This window comes from Nomascus leucogenys, chromosome 9 (genome assembly GCF_006542625.1).
Source record: "Nomascus leucogenys isolate Asia chromosome 9, Asia_NLE_v1, whole genome shotgun sequence".
NCBI classification, from domain to species: Eukaryota; Metazoa; Chordata; class Mammalia; order Primates; family Hylobatidae; genus Nomascus; species Nomascus leucogenys.
In genome coordinates this window covers 114,913,774-114,928,582 of record NC_044389.1, presented here as the reverse complement: position 1 = coordinate 114,928,582, position 14,809 = coordinate 114,913,774, and the positions used below count along the sequence as shown (strand labels likewise).

The window sequence follows — 14,809 nt, the reverse complement described above, 5'->3', positions numbered from 1 at the left end:
TGAGCCGAGATCGCGCCACTGCACTCCAGCCTGGGCGACAGAGCAAGACTCCGTCTCCAAAAAAAAAAAAAAAAATTCAAATTTTAGTATCCAAAAGTTTTATCGGAACACAGCCACACTCATGTGATGTATGCATTATTCACGATTGCTTTGTCATTACAACAGCAGAACTAAGTAGTTGAGACAGAGACCAACCGCATGGTCGCAAAGCCTAAAATATTTGCTATCTGGCCCATTACACAAAATGTTTGTTGACTTTTGGTCTAGTTTGTTGTGTAAAGAATATTCTGGGTATTGGGAACGCCCAAGAAAGTTTGAAGCCCTTGTCTCATTTAATCACAGACATGGGGACTTGGCTGAGGTGAACTCTAGCTGCATAGATAAATATGTCTGAAAAAAAGTCTAGATTTCCAATTTTGCACTTCTTTCCTGCTTTTGGATAGTCAGTGAGCCAAAATGACCAAGATCTCCACAAGTTCATTTTCTGCCAAAATAGGTTTCTATGACTGTAAAACTGTATTTCTATAAAGAACTGAAAATTCTGTACTAATACAGGTATTTAGTCCTGAATGCTCCTTTAAGTAATGATCCCTGGGCATCATTATCAATAATCAGCTATGGATAAACTTGGACAAGATCAGGGGTGGCCAATAGTGTCTTCCAGGCAGAAACACCGAAGGGCACCATGCTTTGTCTGTTGTTTCTGCCTAGAGTCAACTGATTCAGTGTAGCCTGGCAGTTACTTACAACTGGCTTAAGAATCCCTTGTTCAAGATGTTCAGATTTTCTGTTATTTTTTTCTTAAAGTAAAGGAGGCAGCCCCAACATCTGCTTTAGTTCTTACACAGACATCTACAACACTGCTTCAGACATGTGATTGTTGTCACTTTTAAATACAACAACTTTGCCATCTCATAGAATGTTTCGTTCTTATTTGTAAAAGTTAACCACAGTCACTCCCATATGCCACCAGGTGATATGAACTCTGGATTCTGACCTGAACCCTGTTACAGGGAGGCCTTGGTTGAAGAATCCTCAGGCTGCAAATAGAGAATAGGAATAATTCTTCAAAGCCTGAGAAAGAATTGGATCAGAAATAATCTGTACATATTATAAAGCACTGTTTTTATGTTTTTCTAGCCTTGTTGTCAAGAGCTATCTGCTTAGTTTACTTCAGAAGCTACCTCTTTCTTAGTTGTAGCTTTTTCTCAAGTCATTGAAAATGTTTTGGTCTGGCTGACAAGTACCAGCTGAAGCACTTAAGTGTGAACGCCACAGAAAGTGGCTGCACGGCTTGTTACCTTAGAAATCCCCAGAAATCTCCTTGTACAGCCTTGGGACAGAATGTGCAATGTCCTGTTGATTTCTTTTGTGAAATACCAAGTCTCTAAATTATAACTGGAAAGTTTTGGAAAGAAAACCCTTAAGTTTATCAAATGTGAAAGCATCTTACCGCAAATATTTTGTTCCTACAAATCATTGGGAGGGATTTTGGTTCTGTTGAGAGTCCTCTTTTTTGTTTGTGTCAGTTCACCGAGAAAGCTCCTCAGCCTGTGAATCTGGGAGCAGCTTCTGTCAGCCTCTGTGGCCTTCCCTTGGGTAGTGTGAGGCCCATCACAGAGCAGTGCTTGAGAAGAGCTTCATGGTGTCTGGAATAGATCCCTCATTTATCACCAAAAAGGTGGATGGGGCAACAAGTAAATAAAAGGAACATGGAAGCTTTCAACAAAATAATCTCCTTTGACTGTGAAATTCCTTTTGGTCAGTCCTTCTATACAGCCCAAATCATTGAAGTTTCTAACTATAATAACTGAAGAAAAAACCAACCCAAATACTTAAAACATAACTCCCATAGCACCCTTAGCATATAAATGACAGAAGTGTTCCTCTTTGTGCAATTAAGTAGATTGAGACCATCCTAGAGCTGGTACGTTAGGGTTCAAAAGAAATACTCAGGTTAACCTCAAGATCCCTTTAAAAGAGCATTTGAAGATACACCACTTTACATCTTCTCAGAACACCAGCAAAGGTTAAAATCAGGGCTGCTGCACCAGTGTGTGCTTGTCCGTGTTTGTATGATGAGGTCTCAGGAAGTTAGGGCAGTGCTCTTAATCACTCCTATCAGAAACCCCTGGGGGCTTTTAGGACTATGAATGCCTAGACCCCCTCCCGCAGCCGATGGTATCAGAATTTCTAGGGGCGGCACCCAAGACATTGGTGGGCTTTTTCCTTTGAGGTAAAATTCACATATACACTGACATGCCCAAGTCTTAGGGTTAGGGTTTGAAGAACAGACAAGGGCATGCACTGGTGCAGCCCAAGTCCCATCAAGCTACGGGGAAGCTCTCTCTTGTCCCTGGGCCAGTAGATCCCCACTCCCACGCCCTCTCCCCAGACAACCATTCCTCTGATTATTTTCCATGAGGGATAAGTTTGGCCTGTTCTAGAACTTTATAGAAGTAGATATTGATGTTTCTTAAAGGCTTCCCAGGTGATTCTAACGTAATAAACACTTAAGTAGGATACCTGAATCTGAATGGTGTTTTGTTAAAATGAGGTATAAGACATTCCTGGGGTAGTTATGAAGGTAAGATCTTCAAAGAATTCTGGAAGTTTCATCAGAGTTGAGAAGATGGGGTGGGCCCTACCCAGATGACCTTGTTTCCTTTCATGCTTTACTCACTCATTTTTCCAGGCCCAGACTACCACTTTTAATTGCACTCAGAAGGAGACAGATACTCCAGCAAACTAGTTCTAAGCAAATTTAAACAGACAAAATCAGACTTTCATCCTCTGTTACACCATTTAGTTTTGTGAAATTAAGGCACTCAGCATGAACTGTATGCATTGTCTTTCCAAAAATAAGGAAATGTTGCTTGCACATGGTTACATGAAATTAGCAATTCATTTAAAAATGTTTAAACAGATAGAACCAAGTTTATGAGAGCGTGTAATATCCACAATTTATGTTAATTCTCTATTTAAAAAGATAGAACCTGAATATAGACCTTTATTTAAACTGGGTAATTACATGAACAAGTGTTACCTAAACTTCCGTACTACTGTTTCAAAGTAAGAACAATCTAGTCAAGATGTTTTAGCTGTAGTGATATTAATTCTGATATAAAATTCTGATTCTAGCAGTGCATAATCTTTGCCCATATAGAAACAGCGGATGGCTTTATTTTCTAAAGAGTTAGAAACAAGAGAGGTGAAAGCGCAGAAAGGAAACAGCAACAACAACTCCTGCACATAATGCAGTGCACAGGACCTTGAGACACAAGCAGGAGGCCTTGTGCTGGGTGGAGCGGGACTGGTCAGCAGGGCTCAGGCCTCCTCTCCCACTGTCACCACTCAAGGGACCACAGAGCCTGGAGCTAAGATCCAGAGGGGAAGGGATTCCTGCCCTGTTGAATTGATGGAAGGCTGTGCATGATATTTAGTGAATATTCAAATTATATTTCAGCACTACATAAAGTGTTGGTTGTATCTTTCCTTTGAATAAGATGTTTCCTATTAAAGGAACTATAACCCCACTGATAGTATTACAAGACTTCTAACCTGGCGTAGATTGCTATTATGTCTGAATTTAGATAAATTCATACTTTAATGACATTGATATTTGAAATCAGTTTTAATAGTGCACCCAGAGTTTGAGTTGGCATGAGAGAAGGCCATGTAGCTAGAAGCATGTATTTTTATTCTCCTTTCTTTTAAGAAGAATGTACATTTTATAAGCGCCAAGAACAATGTAGCAATCTCCAACCTTCTTACGTTTTCTCTTCCCTGTATCTGACAGTTCATCAAACTGCTTGTTTAGCACAGAAAGCAGTGCACTGAAGGATGTCCATACTAGTAAGTAGCTGATTGTGCTTCAGATCCAGAGAGAGAGCACGCCTTCTGCATTCCTGTGAGACATGCAGAATGCAAAAATGGAGGATCATTTTTAACTGTAGTCTAGTGTACAAGAGGTGCCCTCTAGTATTTCGCAAATGTGTGTGTGTGTGTGTGAAAAGCACTGGGGATCTTGTTAAAAATGAGAGTGGTTTTAAGTGTTCTCACTACAAAAACCAATTAGCTCTATTTTGCCATTGCATGTATTTCAAAACATCCCATTGTACACCATTAAGTATATGTAATTTCATTTTGCCAACTAAAATTTTTAAAAAGTTTTTTAAAGAGTTGCTAACCAATGCTGCTGATTAAACAAACTTAATAACTAGAGTTCAGTGTTTGTTTAAAGTTTTGTCTCTAAACAGTGCATATGGCCAAATACTGTGCTAGAGTGAGTTCTTCATATCCTCCTTCATGTGGCTGTGTCACTCATTTTAAATTCAGTTAAGTTCTTCTGTTAGTTTTCAAAAAGAGAATTCTCAAGTTATATCAATTTCTCTCTCCCTCCCCCCACCAGAAAAAAAGATTATAAACCCGGGGCTCAGGAAATTTCATTGCACTTTATATTCCATATCTATGCTATGGGCACTCTGTCTTGGCCATGCATCAGTCACCTGAGGAATAAACAAATGAACAAGCAAATACAAATCACAGGCCCTGCCTCCAGAAATCACAACCCAGATGCTCAGCGAGTGAAGCCCAGCCACGTTACATAAAAGTTTAGTCCATATCTCTGATGCAAGGCCGGGGTTGAGACGAACTGCTCTGTAATTGGCGTAAACAGAGCAGCTGTGGGCACAGGCCACAAAGCGGCATAAGGAGAGAGCACTGACTGTGTTGCCAGCGAACATAGGTGAGAAGTGGGGTCAGGAAGGTGCAGTGCAGACATGAGGTAAATGAAATTCAGTTTAGTTTCTCACTAATAAAATGTGTTTCCACTTGTTATTTAGATATTTTTTGTGTATATAAACAGTGTACGTACGTATAATCAATTCACTTAAGCCCTAGCTAAAAGTTCTCAGTTATGTGAGAAATACTTGTCGTTTCCTCTACTGTATTTAGTGTACTGAAGTGACTTCCTATGCTTACAGTTCTTTTAGGAAGAATTATACCATTGGGCAGAGAATCATCATCTAGTGACCTGAAAAAGTTAAAGCATCTATTAAAATAGTGGCCACACCCACTCATTTCCTCTGCAGTATGAACTGATGATGTTCGCGTGCCTGGAGTTTTGCCTTTGCTTCCTTTAGGCTGTTGTAGTATCAGGGACTTTGACTAAGGAAATAGGCACACTTGTCCTTGTTTCCTAGCTGTTTAGAAATAACATGCGTAGAATCCTATTTTTTCTTCATGTGAAGTTAGACTTTTTTGGTGCAATAAATTGAGGAACCTAATTAGCTTGCAGGCTAGTCTAAGAATTGGGGTTATTACTGAGTAGATCCATGATGCTAAGAAATGGAGATGTTAGTATGCAGCTGCGCTGTACAAAGTAAGTGACACAGATTTTTAAAATTACCTTTTAAACAAAGAATAATGCTGTATTGAAATTCACCATTCATTATTGCTAATTTAAGATGTTCCCTCAAAGGACTTTAGCCATTGATATTGTTTGAAAAATAAGCGATTCTCCCTTATGTTTATTATCCGTTTATCTAAAAATTAAGTTTTAAAATACCAAGAAAAGAAAAAATATATAATGCTCTAAGGATATTATATCAGGTACAACATAATATTTTAAAATTCTCACCTTGTTACATTAGATGCTGTTTTTTAATGCAAATGTCAAAGATTTCTGTCAGATATGTTGGAAAAAGTGCATCTTTTAATAAACTTTGCAGACTGTTTCATATGTCTTTTACATGAATATAGACATAAGAATGATCAGATTTTGTACCATTTTTTTATTCTTTTTTTTTTTTTCAATAGAGCATTAAGAAGAAGAATACAAACAAACAGGAGATGGGCACATACCTGAGATTCATTGTCTCCCGCATGAAGGAGAGGGTGAGTCCTGCTCAAGGAATCTTTTAAAATACCCCAAAACATATCTTACTGTGGTTCATTCTTTCAAAGTTGAAATATGTACATAGCAATATGAAGTGTGGAGAGCACCCCGTCATGTCATGTTTCTTTTCTGCAGTAAACAGTTCCATAACAGGCAGTTAGATTTTTTTGTTTTGTCTGTTTTGGACATAGACATTTTGACATAAGCTACATGAGATTAGAAACATTTACATTTTTGAATTTCATTCATCAGAATGAACATTTTCATTGATGATGACTCTTTAAAATGAAAGGCAATTTTTCAAAATAACTATTCTATCACAACTTTAAGGAATGTCATATTAAACTATATAGTAGTATATGTACATTTTTTCTGTTAAGTTTTAAAGTACTTCCTCTGAGATTTTGCTTTAAAGGTAGAAAATATTGGCCAGGCGCCGTGGCTCCTGCCTGTAATCCCAGCACTTTGGGAGGCCAAGGCAGGAGGATTGCTTGAGCCCAGGAGTTCAAGACCAGCCTGGGCAAGATGGCAAGACCCTGTCTCTACAAAAATAAAAAATAAAAAGGTAGAAAATATTTTGAGCTTTAGGAATTGATGTCTTACCTGCCTTCCTTTAACCACATTTAAATTGATGTACTAACCCTCTTAGGCTATAGATCTTAATAAAAAGGGGAAGGACAATAAACACCCGATGTACAGAAGGCTGGTGCACTCAGCTGTGGACGTTCCCACCATTCAAGAGGTAAAGTCGGTTTCTTTTATTTCCACTTCAAGTACATTTTCTTAACTAACAAGTTAAAGAATAATGTGGCAGTTAAGCAGATTTTGGTTGCTCTTCTTTCCTTGAAAGTGTACTTTTTTCTACTTTCTAAAACAAAAGACAGGCATAACTACCAAATGAAGCATTATTAATTTGTAAATTTCGTGTGCTTACTCTAATGCAAATTAGGTGTCATCTTTAAAAAGCCTGGTTTTAAAGATGAGCAGCTTATAGCTTCTTGATCCTTGTTGATTTAAGAAAATGCCTTACAGCCTGGGCAATTTAGCATTTCAGATGTAAAGAATGTTTTCCAGGTTTAGCAGTGGTACCTGAGAGTTCCTCTCAGAAAAAAAAGTAAAGCATAGAACTGATCTGCAGTATTGGGAAACAATAAAATGAACAAAAAAAAATATGATTAGAAAAGTTAATTATTCTTAAAGGTCTTAATTTTACTGACTATAGCTGAGGATTGTTAGTTTGTTCATGTCCAGTAACGAATTGCAACAAAATCCAGTAGACATAGACATATTTGCAGTCAGGGTCACTGAATTACTGATTTTGTACCTCATGTGTCATGTTGGAAATTTAAAATCTTATGCATGGTCATTATAGCCTATAGGGAAACCACAGGAATAATTTTAAATCATCTTACAAGTTTCTTTTTTTTTTGAGACGGAGTCTTGCTCTGTCGCCCAGGCTGGAGTGCAGTGGCGCGATCTCGGCTCACTGCAAGCTCCGCCTCCTGGGTTCACACCATTCTCCTGCCTCAGCCTCCCGAGTAGCTGGGACTACAGGCGCCCGCCAACACGCCTGGATAATTTTTTGTATTTTTAGTAGAGACGGGGTTTCACTGTTTTAGCCAGGATAGTCTCGATCTCCTGACCTCGTGATCCGCCCGCCTCGGCCTCCCAAAGTGCTGGGATTACCGGCGTGAGCCACCGCGCCCGGCCACAAGTTTCTTCAGTACCCAAGAAAGACTGTGGCTTATTTCAATATAAGATAAGGGTAAATGAAGGTTTTTCCCTTAAAGTAACTGGTAAATCCTGGAACAAAAAAAAAAAAACCAAGTAGTTTTAATTTTACCTCCTACCCCCAGATTTCCTAGCCCCAGCCATAGCCCCTTCTCCTAAACTGTAAGACCTCTACAGAATATGTAAGAACCCAGACGTCCCTTCCTCCCCGCTGCCTTTACTCATGCAGGTTCCTTCCTGTTGAAATCCTCTAAGATTTGGCACAGAGAGGGACACCTGAGATGTTATTTTAAAATGATTTATAAACCAATTCCTAGCCCCAATTCAGAATTATAAATATATCTTAGTAGTTAGGTAAACTGTCACAGAGGCTAACAGTTCTGCTTTTCAATCTCGATCTTCCTGTGTTGTAAAGAATGACAGGTGTGTGCTTAGGGTCTCATCACCCACACTGGCCCAAGAATTCATGCATTACAAAGCTTAGCAGCAGCTTTCTACATTATTGTCAAATGAGATGTTCAAGCCATTAAAGTTCACTCTGATAAATTAATGTAGTGTCTTTGTGGCTGCGGGATATCCGACCTGCCATGCTTCATTATACTATATTATTATTAAAACCGCAGGTGGGGTTGTTGGCTTCTTTTACACACATTCTCTGTCAATACTGTGGGATGGCAGTAGCCATCCTGATGTCATCCTAGAAAAGTCTGCTTGTCCTATGAACTTAGTCCAGACAAGTATTTTCACTGGTAACTCTTTTTGTCATTCTGTTTTCCAAACTCTGCAGAAAGTGAATGAAGGGAAATACCGAAGTTACGAAGAGTTCAAAGCTGATGCCCAACTGCTTCTCCACAATACCGTGATATTCTATGGAGGTTGGATATTTTTGTGGTTTTTTTGTATGCACTTTTAAACACAACATTTACATTCCATGTTGAACACTATCTTTCATAAAACATTACTTTCAAAGAATTAATACCTTAATGATCTACATACAAGTAAGTGATATTGTTAGAGTATAAGGTTAGGAATATCTGGTGATACAGATTATAGAATGGACTGGCCAAAGACAAAATCATAGTATACTAAATGATGAAAACACAATTATTCTTTACAGTTTTATATGTATTTGTTTTAGCTGAGAGGTTTTTAATAAGCACTATGATTAATTCTGATCATTTCCCCACTAGTATCACATCATCCAAAGGTAAGGTCACTCTTTATACCTAGAGAATTAGTGGTTGTATTGGATGGAAAACAAAAGCTGCCTGTGTAATTTTATTTTGCTGTCGTTATTTTAAATGGACATTTTGGTTTGAAATGGTAGATGTCTACTTTTGCAAACTGAAAGAAAAGGATACTAACTTTGAGTCTTATATTTGCAGACTGTTGCTTATAGGTAATACCTATTTTTAATTACAGCAGACAGTGAGCAAGCTGACATTGCGAGGATGCTGTATAAAGACACATGTCATGAGGTACTATTCATTGCCCAATAATTATACTCTTTCTATAACTGAAATTAATTTATTTCAGGATTCCACTCTTATCTACATTTTAATTGTGCCATTTCCTTTAAATGTCTTTTATCGCCGGGCGTGGTGGCTCACGCCTATAATCCCAGCACTTTGGGAGGCCAAGTTGGGCGGATCGTGAGATCAAGAGATTGAGACCATCCTGGCCAACATGGTGAAACCCCGTCTCTACTAAAAATACAAAAATTAGCTGGGCGTGGTGGTGTACGCCTGTAGTCCCAGCTACTCGGGAGGCTGAGGCAGGAGAATTGCTTGAACCTGGGAGGTGGAGGTTGCAGTGAGCCAAGATCGCACCACTGCACTCCAGCCTGGTGACAAAATGAGATTCTGTCTCAAAACAAAACAAAAAAAGGGTCTTTTATTTTCATGTTTGACATACATGGGAAATAATGCAAATAGAAAAAAAATTCTGGCAAAACTGTTCAAAGAGAAATCCTGGGAGTCAGATTTAGTTAATAATTAACTTCTACAAGGAAACTCTCAGCCACCTTCAGAACTGTTGTGAGTGTTACTAGATGCTGCATGTGAATGTGTCTTGCTGGGCATATGTGCAGTAAACATTACCCTCTTGTAATGAAGGATCCAGATTTGCATCCCTTCTAAACTACATAGGCAAAAAGCAAACCCAACCAAACAACAAAGTACGTACTCACACCATAAATGAAGTACATTTAAGGAAGTATATTTTTTGGTGGTCTTACTTAAAACACTCACCTGTAACCATACTATCTTTGCAAAAGTTCCTCAGTTTATACAAAAAGTTTTGTTTCTTGAATTCATTTCAAATTTGACTTTTGTTTTTTATTTGTTCAATAAGCATTTACTGGGTGCCTCCTATGTGCCAGGCAGTATGTGAGGAGGAGTAAAAGGTGATGACAGTGCAGGCCTCCTGCTCATAGAGCCATATTCTGAAGAGGGAGACTGGGAAAAAGAAAAAAGAAACAGATAAAATATGTCTGTTTACAAGTTGTAAAAGAATATTGTGAAAGAAAACAAACAAGGAACTAAAATAGAGAATGAGGCAAAGGTAAGGACTGCTGTGATTGGCAGCAGATATTGTTACCTTCCTGAGGAATATTCAATCTGAAGTGCTAACCAGTGAGGTCCAGGCAGGGCCCAGTCAGACCAGCCTTGGCTTCTGTTCCAGCTGTGGCCTGAGACCAGCGACGTGGTTCTAAGAGGACAGTGACAGGGTCTTCCAGTACCATTTATTGAAAACTTTAAAATTTAAGCTTAAAAGATTAAGGAACAAAATTCAACATTATTTATATACGTGAATGTTAATTTACATGGATACATTTTATATAGTTTAATGTGTATATATATTTTATGTAGGCTAAAGTAGTTTCTTTTCTTTTTCAGCTGGATGAACTGCAGCTTTGCAAGAATTGCTTTTACTTGTCAAATGCTCGTCCTGACAACTGGTTCTGTTATCCTTGTGTATGTGAAATTTTGTGATTTTTGTTTTTTACCTCAAGTGTGTAACATACAGCTCTAAAGAAGTTTATTTCCAGTTTGGTTAAAGATTATAATTTTCTTCCTAAATTTTTAAAATATCATATTGAATGATATTTTAATATGATATTTAATATTAATGTTTAATGAGTATAAACAACTGAAATTAAAAAAAGTAACAGGGCTTGTTATCCATTTCTGATTTTAAAATGAGATACTGAATAAAAATAAATATTGGGTCCTTTTTCTTTTTGAGACAGGGTCTCACTTTGTCGCCCAGGCTTGAGTACAGTGGTGTGATCTCGGCTCACCGTAGCCTCGACCTCCCCCAGGCTCAAGTGATTCTCCCACCTCAGCCTCCAGAGTAGCTGGGACCACAGGCACACGCCACCACACCTGGCTAATTTTTGTATTTTTTGTAGAGATGGGGTTTCACCATGTTGCTCAGGCTGGTCTCAAACTCCTGAGTTCAAGCAGTCCTCCTGCCTCGGCCTTCCAAAGTGCTGGGATTACAGGCATGAGCCACCACACCCAGCATCTGGGTCCCTTAATAAAGTGAATTTTTATTTCTCCTTTCATTCTTTCACGAGACACCTAAGGCTTTGCCTTTGTCTGTAGCTGTATAATTTCCCCAAAATGATACGGCTTCAAACCGGGCACTGACAAAGGGAATTCTGAGCATTCTTGGCCGGCAGCCTTGGCTGCCTGAGAGAAGCCAGCCCTGTGAAGACAGTGCTGTGCCAGCTTAAAATTTCCCCATTTCTAACAAATTCCCAGGGGGTGCTGAAGCTGCTGGCTCCCCTGGCTGCACTTGGCAAAGCGGGTGCCCTTGTTTGCCACTGTCATACATGTGGATGGCCTTGGTTTCAGGGGCAGCCACGTTCCAGTCCCGACCTCTTCTGAGGAATAAGGTTCATGTTGGCACTCTGATGCAAATATAAAATATCAGTCAATCCCAGAAAAAAAAATCTCGTATGTGTTTAGGAGTTATGAAAGAAATATGTTAGAAATAATGGATTATACGTGACTAGTTTAATATTAATGGTGCACTTGCATTTAATACTTTAAAAGTAATATAACAAGGTAAAACGTTTAATTTCCAGATACCCAATCATGAGCTGGTTTGGGCTAAAATGAAAGGTTTTGGGTTTTGGCCAGCCAAGGTCATGCAGAAAGAAGACAATCAAGTCGACGTTCGCTTCTTTGGCCACCACCACCAGAGGTAATTTGTGATCCCGTGTTCAGTGGTCACAGCTGTGCTTATGAAGTCCTTAAGAAAGTTTGATGATTTCTCCATCAGAGATGCATGAAGTTTATTTTAAATTGAAAAAGCACATTATGCATCCAAGAATACGTTCCAAGATAAATTGTTTCCAGATATTTTTCAGATATTGTGTACTAAACAGGAATTTTTAATAACTGACACTGTTGAACTTCAGAAGCACATTAGTGTTAAGACTGAATTTATAGTACAGTGGGCAGAAGGGCCTCAGAATGTGTCCATTCCATAATACGGTAATGGGATTACCATTAGCATATTCACAGTTACTCTAGTTGCTCCAGCCATCTTCAGGGCTCAGCTAAAGACACAGACTAACATCATCAATCTTGTGATCTTAGAATGTGTGTAAATACCTGAAGTGTGCGTAAAAATAAGCCACAATAGGAATAAAGAATTCACATGCAATTTATTTGGTTCATTTAACACGGATATTGAGATAAGGTGAAAAAGTGACAGAAGTCAGCCACATGATCTAAAAGTCATACTTTGCAAGGATTTAAATGAACAGTCCATGAGGTGTCTCCTGTCGTGTCAGGAGGTTATTAGTGCTTTGAGAAGCTACACAATGAGGGACCTTACTCCTCCCTGTGGTAAATTTTTACTTAGTCTTCATTAATTTAAACAGAAGTGTAGTTATAAGAAACCTATAACTACTGTAAATTTCCCAGAAGGTAGTTCTGTTCTTTCATAGGTAGATACACACTTACCTGACACTGTCATGTCAAGAAACATTAGTCAAATAATGATCCAATAAAATAACTCAATACAAAATGAATGTTTTAATTACATTATTAAGTGGTAATTTTTAACATATGCTTAATACCTCATACTCAGATGGTTTCAGTTTCTTATCAGAATAGGCAAGGAAGTAATGTATTTTTGGTAGGTTAGGGTAAGTCTTTATGTGAGATTGTGTCCTTGCTTCACCACCTTCTACCCAATCTCGACACATTAGTCAGTTTCTCTGAGCCTTAGCAAAATAAGGGCCTCATAAGAGTTTTTGTAAGGTTTAAAGAAATGTTTATATAGAGAGACCTGAATATAGTACCTAGCACATAGTGAATACTCAGTAAAGGTCAGCTTTTATAATACAACAGATATTCAAGGAATAACGGGGGAAAGTTTGTTTCAATGTTTTTCACATTAAATAAAACACAGTTAACTTAGAAAAAACAAGAATTCAGTTATTTTTATAGCCATACTAATAGGTAAGAATAATCTGATAATTAGAACTTTTTATCTATATATTTTTCTTTTTCATCAACTTGCAAGTAGCTTTATAGTGTCTTCAGCCATGAGTGATATTAATAATGAGTTAACTTGTTAGATGTCATTCAGTATACTACGCAGAAAATATTTTTGAAGAATATTTGGGCTAGGCCAGGCACAGTGGCTCACGCTTGTAATCCCAGCACTTTGGGAGGCCAAGGCAGGTGGATCACGAGGTCAGGAGATCGAGACCATCCTGGATAACACAGTGAAATCCCGTCTCTACTAAAAATACAAAAAATTAGCCAGGTGTGGTGGTGGGTGCCTGTAGTCCCAGCTACTCGGGAGGCTGAGGCAGGAGAATGGCGTGAACCTGGGAGGTGGAGCTTACAGTGAGCGGAGATTGTGCCACTTCACTCCAGCCTGGGCAACACAGCAGGACTCTGTCTCAAAAAAATAATATATGTGCTAATCTGCAGCAGTCCTAGAGTAGTCTGTCACCTGAAGAGAGAATTAGGAAACATCAGATTACATTTTCAGAGGTATTTTTTTCCCTCAAGCTTCTTAGGTCCTGGAAGGTTTTATCTAAATAGTTCTAGACAGATGGGACTCTTAAGGACTTTATTTTAGAAAATAAGAGAGGTTGACAAACTCACTGTGTAAAATCATTTTCCTTTTTCCTGGATACAATGTGAACCATTTGAAGTGAAGGATTGGTTAGGATATATAGTCTTCCATATTAGAATGTTTATTTTTAAAAATTTGATAAAATTATAATCATGAATTTTTAATTATTTAAGCAACCTATGCTCAAAAGGTTCTGGTTGATGAGGAACCACTGGTTGCAAGTTCTGGCTAATAATTATTCTTCTGCTAGTCCATCATATCATTACATGTAAGTGGGAGGAAAAAAATGGGTTTTGTACCATTCCCTCCTATACACGCAAATAGAATATGCTGCTTCTTCGTAGACAATGAGCATGTTGTAAATCTCTAGCAGAAGAGTCGAGTATGATTGTGTTTACATGTGAGAGCTGCTTTAGTGAGGTTTTTGTAGGATTTGCAAGATTTTGCCTGCCAAAGAAAAATAGCTGATAAGACCTGTCCTAAGGAGGCTGAATCTTTCTGCTGCAAGTGGCTGGTGGGTGGCATGGCCCAGGCCAGGAAACCAGGTGCAGACAAAAAAGAGGTAGAGCACTTTGGGCTCACTGACATCAGATCACAGAACCATTTTATTCTGCATATATAGTCAGCGCATTGACAGACATAGAGCCAAATTAGACTATTCCTCTTTTTATTAGACTTACCTTAAATTGCAGGGTGTTTGCTTTTTTATTTTTTATTTTTGTAGATGAGAGAGCATACCCTGTGATAATTTTTTAAACTGAAATCTGATTATCTACAGTACTGGAGTTGATTAAAAGAGAATAGAAGTACATTTAAAGAACAGATGTGAATCCATTTTGTTTAAGATAAATAAGGAAAATACTCTTACAGATACAAGTTCATTCCAGGTAGTCAGCACTGCATGTAACAGAATTCTCTCTCAAAAGCAAACTACTTTGAAAAAGTGAACAAACCACTTTTATTGAATTCCTAGTACCTAATAGGAAATCAGTAAATATCTGTTGATTGGAAGGGTAAATATATTTAAAATCTAATGGCAAGAAACTATTCCACAAGCATGATTTCATTTGT

General features: G+C 38.3%; 1 protein-coding gene across 14 annotated transcripts in view; it reads left to right on the top strand.

Moving 5' to 3' along the window:
- ZMYND11 (zinc finger MYND-type containing 11) overlaps positions 1 to 14,809 on the top strand; it is a 119,216-nt gene that overhangs the window by 94,938 nt on the left and 9,469 nt on the right. For all 14 annotated transcript variants that reach the window (XM_003280230.4, XM_030819392.1, XM_030819391.1 and 11 more), the window contains 6 exons: positions 5,821 to 5,898; positions 6,549 to 6,641; positions 8,418 to 8,505; positions 9,053 to 9,108; positions 10,528 to 10,605; positions 11,724 to 11,842. In XM_003280230.4, the coding sequence (XP_003280278.1) occupies positions 5,821 to 5,898; positions 6,549 to 6,641; positions 8,418 to 8,505; positions 9,053 to 9,108; positions 10,528 to 10,605; positions 11,724 to 11,842 (512 nt within the window). The remainder of the gene's footprint in view (positions 1 to 5,820; positions 5,899 to 6,548; positions 6,642 to 8,417; positions 8,506 to 9,052; positions 9,109 to 10,527; positions 10,606 to 11,723; positions 11,843 to 14,809) is intronic.